Source organism: Diabrotica virgifera, chromosome 5 (assembly GCF_917563875.1).
Source record: "Diabrotica virgifera virgifera chromosome 5, PGI_DIABVI_V3a".
Classification (NCBI taxonomy): Eukaryota; Metazoa; Arthropoda; class Insecta; order Coleoptera; family Chrysomelidae; genus Diabrotica; species Diabrotica virgifera.
Genome location: NC_065447.1, coordinates 184,239,540 through 184,248,374, shown reverse-complemented (window position 1 = coordinate 184,248,374; position 8,835 = coordinate 184,239,540). Strand labels below are relative to the sequence as shown.

The following is an 8,835-nucleotide window of genomic DNA, read 5'->3' as shown; positions in this document are numbered from 1 at the left end:
AATGCACCCACTCCCTACGGTAAACATGGCGGATACGATGCGTATCGAGTGTACGTAATCCGGGCCCTGGTGTAGTTTCCGTTACCTATTTCTGGTTTTCCTCTCCCTCGTCGGTTATCTGATTTTATAAAAATCCTGGATTCGACTAAGAATACTTAGTAAATTTTGCCAGTTTCCAATGTACTAGTTTTGGTGTTGAAGATACAAATTTCTTCTTCTTCTTCTTCCTCTTTATAAGCAATTCTGCTTGTTCATTGGCGGATTGATACCTCTATGGAAGGTTGTCACTCCATCTTTTGCGCGGTCGGCCGATACTTCTTCTGCCGATTGGTGATTTATCTCGTGCTATTTTGACCACACGTGTCTCCCCCATTCTGGTTATGTGGTTGTTCCATTCTTTTTTTCTATTTAGTGTCCATTCGTTTATACACTGTACGTTACATTGTCTTCTAATATCTTCGCTCCTCTTTCGATCTCTCAGTGTATTTCCTGTAATTCTTCTCAGTACTCTCATCTCTGCCGTTTCCAGTAGTCTTTGTGTTGTGGCTGTATCGGGTCTTGTTTCTGATGCATATGTCATTATTGTTCTTACACTGGCTTTATAAATGCTTGACTTCATCTCAGTGTTAATATGTCGGTTTCGCCATATATAGTGTTATTAAGGCATCCTGCCTATCTATTTGCTTTTTGTACTTGATTTCTCACTTCTTTGTCTAGGTCTCCGTAACTTGACAATGTAATTCCAAGGTATTTTACTTCCATTACTTGTTCAATCTGATACCATCAATTTCAAATACAAGATACAAATTTAGATGATCAATTTTGTACTTCCTGGAAAACTCGGGAGCCCTTGACTCTTATAATCTGCTCTATAGTCCTTGGGCGCAAACTCTTTTTTTTATTGTTTTCACTGGAACACTTAAGTATTACACCTACGTAGTTTCCAAAAGTTATTTTTGGAGCTATAGATGAGAAATTGTTGGGTTTTTTCTAGCTGCTTGAACAGTGAAACGATTGTGGCGAGGCGTTGTTACTTTTTGACTATTTTGTTTTGGTCTATTTGTAAGTTTTCCTAATTCCTGATACCTAGCATAGATTTTTATACCTAGCATAAACCTCTGTTGTGTTGTTCTAGCTGCCTATCACAGCAACTATGCCCCTCTGAGATATTTTTTGCTCTACATCACTAATAATATTTCCCCTTTCCACATCCGTTAACCCCACATAAGGCATATTTTCGTTTTTGAACGCAAAAGTTAGTTTATTTATTTTCGATCAATTTACGACTACAGCAAATTAATCTCTAACGTACAGAGCCAGAGCTGTGTTATCTCATTGTTTTATCGGTTTGTTTATTTTCAATAAACCTTTATTCTTCGCAACAATAACAAGTTTTTCCAAAAAAATAAATATTAAAGTTGTGATGCACTTGCCAGAAGACCAGCAGCTACAAAATAGGTCCAGAGCTGACCGTGAGAGTGCCCAAAAGGATCGTCCGCAACCGGAAGAAGCCTAAATCCGAAGGCAACAGAACTGTTAATGGCAAAATGTATGCTGGACAGACATATACAGTATGGTGCAAATGATGAAAGGAATAAATTCGTTATTTCGTAAACCGGCGCATTTAAGGAGAAATTCGAAAAAAAAAAGATTCGTTAAGTTCCGTTATATATCATGGTATAGTATAATGTTAATTTAGATCTGTATAAATAACTATATTAATGTTTATATTGCTATATAGAGAACTGAATAATCTTTCAAATGAGCTAGTAGGTACACGACCCCTATTCTCATTTAACAAAATTATTGATTACATCATCACGCCCAGATGGATGGATGAAGTCACTAGGGTGTCACTAGTATCATGATACTATAAATAAAGAGGTAGTATTTTCCCGTAGCGCATTGATGACGTAACTGGAGACCGGAAGTTGAATTTGAATTCTTGTTAAAGTTAAGTGGGATTTGTATGCATTATGTGATGAAATTATTCAATTAGCAAAATAACATTAAACTTCAATGTATTCGAAAAATATTTAGTGTCGAGATTCCAGTCAAAATAACTGTCAAAAATAAAATATAAAATACAACCGCGAACAATTCAAAGTAATCGGACATTACGAATGATTACGAACTTGTCGGTCTCCAGTTACGTCACGACTTCCGGTTTTATCTTTTGTTATTTATAGTATCATGACTATGATATATATGCCAAAAAAGCATAATTGAAAAATATTAATCGGTCTATTTCAGGATTTCCAAAATCGCCCATTCATGAAAAAATGAATTTATTCTAATCCAACCTTTACGTGCTCACTGTATATTAAAGAATACCACCCCGTGACTCGTGACTATAACAAGTTTTAGAGTACGAGATTTTAAGCTATGGAAAATTCGAATTCCTGGAAGAAGAAGCCAGTTTCATTTTTAAGATTTTTACACTGACCACGTGACCACTGACAGATTGACACTGACAGACGTGACAGTAACATATTGTAGGTTAGAAGTAAGATGTGTGGTTTGTTTTGTTGATTTAAAAAAATAGTTAAATCATGATTTCTTTAACAACAAAATACATATGCTCACTAACTTCTACACTTAGTAGAAGGTATTCCCGAGCTCATAGAGCCACTAGAGCTAAAACTGACCCGGGTATTCACAAAAGAAAAGCTATATTGGGGGTTCAGGAGTTTCAGCAGGAATTTCAAGACATGGAATTAGATGATCTGGAGACTGATTTCATGGATGTACATAAAAGCTATAAACAACATAGGGAAGAAGTAGAAGTTAGAAATGAACAGCTTAAATATATAACGGTTAAAAACAAGTATTTTAAAGAAAAATTTCCGAATTTTCTCACTTGGACTGATAAAGAACAAATGAGGCTACTTCATAGTACAGATCCTGAAGAGTGGACGATAGAAAAGTTATCAGAGAGTTTTCCAGCATTGCCTGAAGTTATTAAAGTAAGATTGTAGATACAAAATCATTATTTACCAAATTATTGCTGCAATGCATTCAGTGGCAGATCTAGACATTTGCATTGGGGGAACTTCCAACAAAACACCAACCAAGAGACAAATTAAGTTCCCTTAGTTTTTCTAACTAACTGGTTTATTCTGTTGAATTTGTCTGTGATTTAAATTTAATGTCAACTAGTATATTTTTATGTTTACGTTTTTTTTAAATGTCGAATCTTGTTGGAGGGAGGGACTTTCCCTATTTTCCTCCCAGTCTATGTGCCACTAAATACATTACATAAGTATTGAGATTTCCACAAAAGTTAAAATCTGCTGCAAATCTTTCAATTGTCATATTAATCATATCATATCAAAGATCTTTTTGTATACCATCTTAAAATAATGAATATTATGCGCTCCGTGAATGACAATGCTAGGGGTACCCTTAAACGATGGCAGCATGAGTAGTGACAAAATATGACAATATTGGAGGTATCTTTGTAATGTGATAGCCCTAGATACCCACATACCAAAAAAAGATTAGTACAGTGAAACCTCGATATAAGGGACTAATTGGGGGATTGGAGAGGGGGATGTCCATTAAAGCCAACAGTCTGTTATATAAAAATAGGTTTACAATCAAAGTTTTTTTTTTCGAAAATATCTACTGTATTTATATACAGTGTACAAATCTGTAATTTAAAAAAGGAATCAAGTTTTGTTTGATACTTTTTTACTTTTCTACTTTATCTATAAACTTTCTGCAATATGAATTGTCATCTTTTGAAAGTGGAATATTTTCAAAGGGATAAGCAGGAGCGTTGTCTAAAATCAGTAAATATTTCACCTCTTTCGGCAATATTTCCAGTTTCTCACTGCAGGTTCAAATTCTTTAAAAAATCAATTTTTGAAAATATCTGTGATAAACCATATCTTATTAGAGCTATAATATAAAACGGGTAGATGATACATTATATCTTTGAGAACTCTAAGTTTACGAGATTTGCTAACAATTATAGCAGCAGTCAATCCAAGCAATTCATTGACGTTAGCAGAAAGCAGTGCGATATCCTGTCCTTGCTGACTTTTCTTCCAGAATTCATTTTTTCATTTCATTTAATTTTTTTTTAAATTTATTTTTTTTACAAGTGATCGGATTTTTTGTCCGTTATATCAGAAGTCCGTTAAATAGAGGTCCATTCTATCAAGGTTTTACTGTAATAGCAAGCTGAAAATTTGTTAATAGCTTAACTTTTTCAGTGTGGCATTAAATAGTAGGAAATTGTGGCCCTGCTCTGCTTAATTAAAAGTTAATGGGATGAGAGCGCACCGGATTTTATCAACAATTAACACATTGACAGAGTGCGTCAAATGTATAAGCAAGTGTTGTGACACTATATGTATTTTGCAAAGTAGAATAGGGAAAAATGCAACGTCTACAGATGTTGTGTCACATTGCATCAATGGAAATTAGACATCTGTCAACGTGTTAACAAAGAGCACCGGTTTGCTTTCTGCATTGAAAGGGTTGCCTAGTAGGACAAACTTTGATGTATGGGAACACTGGAACAGGGAAGTTTTAATTGTGGAACGTAATTTTAATTGTGGAACGTTTATGAAAAGACAGATTCCCACCAAATAATGTCACTATAGAAATCACCTGTAATGAGTATTGGACAACTTATAAGGAAGCGTTCAAGTATTACGTAACGCGATTTTTGAAGATTTTTGACCCCCCTCCCCCCTACGTAACGCACTGTAATGGGCGTTTAACTATTACGTAACGCAATTTTTGAAGATTTTTGACCCCCCCCCCCAACCTGCGTTATGTAATACTTGAACGGTCCCTAAGACTAATAACAATTCGCTAAAGAGTTCTAATAACTATTACTAACTATAATTTATTGGAACTTAAATAAATACACACTCTAAGATCTAGACATTTGCCTTGGGCAGGGGGAACTTACAATGTAACACCAAATGACATAAACGACATAATTCAAGCCTAGCAAACTACATTAAGCGCCAAAATTAATGCACCACCTTAAAAATGGGACATTTTTAATGTCTCATATTTCCTAAACCTGTTATCCGATTTTAGTGATTTTTTAATATGTTATAGCATTATTCTTCAAGAATGTCGATGTAATAATATTGTTGCTAAACAGATAAGTGTCAGGCAACGTTGGTATAGAAGAGTAAGAATGTGTTATAATTTCTGTCTGTAATAATCTCGATTTACGCGACTTACAACAGAAAATATTTCAAGAAATTTGAACAGTATATAAACTTTAGCAGACTCTATAAGTGTAGTGATAAAAAATTTCTCTTTCAAATGGATTTAGTGAGTGAACAATACATAAACGCCAACAGTGAAAAACTAATGTAAATATACCTAAGTAATTAAACTAATTAGGGACAGCTGATAACAGCGATAGGTGAAGACGGGTTACGACAAAATAAATTGCCACGTTGCCGGTTTTCAAATAAAGTGTATCCAATTAGGAAATCGAAATAGAAAGAAAGTAGAAATAAAGTGGTAATTGTAGTCCTGATAGTGACTGGAGATCCGCCGGGTCGACTGATCAATAGTCACTTGCGCGGGGCTACAAGTACTACAAGACCTATAGAATCGCAACCTTCTGTCCTGAAGCTTTAGCACGAGGAAAAAAAATGGATAGTGACAATGAATATGATACGGAGACCAATCAAAACAAAAGGCGGAGGGGCGAAGGGGGAGAAAAATTGGAGGAAGATAAAATTGATTGAGTATTAGAAATGTTAGCAAAACTAACCACTGACATTCAGGAAATGAAAGAGGAACAGAAGCAGTATAGACAGGAGATTAAGGAACTAAGGGAAGAAAATGATCATATAAAAAAGGAAAATAATGATATGAAGCAAAAAATGGACAAAATGGAGGAGAGGATGGATAGAATGGAAAAAGAAAAGAGAAGAAACAATGTAATCATACAAGGAATGGACATAAATACATACGATCAGAATATATTAAAGAAAATGATAGAGGATTTCTGCGCTAAAACACTGCAGGTGGAAATAAATATTAAGGGGGCAACAAAGTTAGGAAATAAAACCTGTCTGGTGGAACTGAAGAACGCAACTGATAAAGAAAAGATAATGGTAAATAAAAACAAATTACAAAAGGTTGGCCAGGAAAAGATATACATTAATGAGGATATGAATAAAATAGAAAGGGAAATACAAGGAAGAATAAGAAAACGAGCAAAGAAAGAGAAAGAAGAAGGCAAGAATGTAAAAATTGGTTTCCAGAAACTGACAGTAAACGACGAAGTCTGGAAGTGGAACGCCAAGGTGAACTGCTTTGAGGTGCAGCAAAGTTCAAAAAACTAAAAACGGTATGTAACAGTAAAATGACCGAGGCAACGATTAACCCTTAAACGCCCAAGGGTGGGTAAAAAATGTCCACCTAATGCGTATTCCCTTGTAACATATTTATTACGTGTTTAAAAATTTTTCAAAAATTATTTATTGTTAAAAATACAGCCCTTTATCGAATGTTAATTTGGTTTCACCGATGTTTTTGAAAATAAAAGTAATATCTTGAGTTAAATATGGACGGGCATGAAAAGTACACCCTTGGTAAAACTTGTTACTAAAGGTTTCTTTATATATTTTCGTTATTAGGAACATAATCCATATAACTATCGACGTATAATTACATTATCGACATAATTATCCGCCAATGAGGAGGCTGAAAGGAAGAATGTGGAGAAAATCGACAAATCTGAATTAATGGCTTTTACTGGTATGTTAATTTGGATGTACATTGTAATTTTGTTGTAAGGTTTGCAAATTGTTTATATTAATATTTTAAAAGATGCTGTGTTTATTAAGCATAAGAATCTTAAGTTTAATCCATTTCTAACAACTCTCAATAAATATAGTAGCTATTTTCGAGGTGGACATTTTTTACCCACCCTTGGGCGTACATGGAACCTATAAAAGGTTGGGCGTTTAAGGGTTAAGGCAAATGAGAAAGATATACGAAAAATAAACTTTGGAACTTGGAATATGAGAGAGACGCAGGCAATCTGAAAGAACTAGTAAGAGAAGTCAAGAAATATAAATTGGACTTGCTTGCAGTACAAGAAACCAAACAATTAGGAACTGAAATAGTGGATGTAGAGGGCACAACCTTTTTTAAAAGTGGTGGAAAAGACAGAACCAGAGGAACAGGTTTCATACTACAGGAAAACTTGAAATCAAGGGTAATAGCTTTTAAGCCTATATCTGACAGACTGTGTTCTTTAAGAATGAAAGGGGAAAGAAGAAATATAAGTATTATAAATGTGCATGCTCCCATAGAGGATGCGGATGAAGATGAGAAAGACATGTTCTATGAGCAACTAGAGGAGGAATACGAAAAAACACCGAAATACGATATGAAAATAATAATGGGTGATTTCAACTCAAAGATTGGAAAAGAAAATATATATGAGAACATAGTAGGGAAACATAGCAAACATGATATAACAAATAATAACGGGCACCGAGCAGTATGTTTTGCAATGGAGAGAAATATGGTAATAAGAAGTACACAACTCCGCCGGAAGGAAATTCACAAAGGGACATGGAAGTCGCCCGACGGAAAAACAATTAACCAAATAGATCATGTAGTAATAGAAAAAATGGACATGAATTTTATATCAAAAATAAAAAGCATGAGAGGAGCAGAATGCAATTCAGACCATTACCTAGTAAGAGTGACATGCATGAGAAACTAAGGTGCGACCGGGAAGGGAAAAAGGAAAAGAACAGAAGGTAAGAGAAAATACAATTCGACCCTATTGAAAAGTGAAGAAGTAAAAGATAAATATAAAGAGAAAATAGAAATAGAACTGGCAACATGCGCACAAGAAATGGAAATCTAAGAAAGATGGGAGAAAGTATAAGCATCAGTAATGAAGACACATGAGGCAGTTCTAAACAGTACAGTGAGAAAAGGAAAAGTAAATGACTGGTATGATGAAGAATGTGAAAAAGCAGCTGAAGCAGTTAGGAGAGCTAGACAAATAATGCTATTAAAAGAAAATGAGAATAACAGAAATGTGTATAGGGACGCAAGAAGGGAAATGAAAAGACAATGTAGGAGAAAGAAGAGAATATCCAAAGAAGATAAGCTAAAGGAAATTGAAGAAAAATTTCAAACTAAAGAAATAAGGTCATTTTACCAAGAGGTTAAAAGAATGGACAAAGGATATCAGAGCCGAAGCATCTATATTAAGAATGAAGAAGGATTACTAATAAGTGAAACAGCGCAGGTGCTAGAAAGATGGAAAAATTATTTCGAAGAGCTATTAAATAATGTTGAAGAGGACGAGATGGACATAACACAGAACATGGAAGAAAACGATACGATAGTGGGGACGCCAACAAAACAAGAGGTAATGAATATAATCAGCCAACTTAAAAACAACAAAAGTCCAGGAGCGACAGAAATAACAGCTGAAATGTTAAACTATATTGGCTGGTGAAAAAGATATGAGAAGAGGAAAAAATGCCAAATGACTGGATGCTGGCTAGAATCTGCCCCATACATAAAAAAGGAGATAAACAAACATGTGAAAATTATAGGGGAATAGCACTCCTAGAGACAGGGTATAAGATAATAGCACAATGCATACGTGGAAGACTTAACGAATACATGGAGGATACTGTGGGAGAGTACCAGGCAGGCTTTCGATCCAACCGTTCGGTAACAGACCAGATTTTCACGCTAAAAGAATTACAAGCAAATTGCTATGAGTACAAAACGACCCTGTATGCGCTGTTCGTAGATTTCAAACAGGCATATGATCGTATAAATAGAAAAGAAATGTACCGTGCTCTGAAA

At 34.8% G+C, this 8,835-nt stretch overlaps 1 protein-coding gene across 1 annotated transcript in view; it reads left to right on the top strand.

Annotated features, from left to right (window-relative positions):
- The first annotated feature begins 2,461 nt into the window (after window positions 1-2,461).
- Window positions 2,462-8,835, top strand: part of LOC114327848 (uncharacterized) — a 29,753-nt gene continuing 23,379 nt past the window's right edge. Inside the window, exon 1 of the mRNA XM_028276556.2 lies at window positions 2,462-2,966. Coding sequence (XP_028132357.2) covers window positions 2,553-2,966 — 414 coding nt within the window. The 5' untranslated portion in view covers window positions 2,462-2,552. The remainder of the gene's footprint in view (window positions 2,967-8,835) is intronic.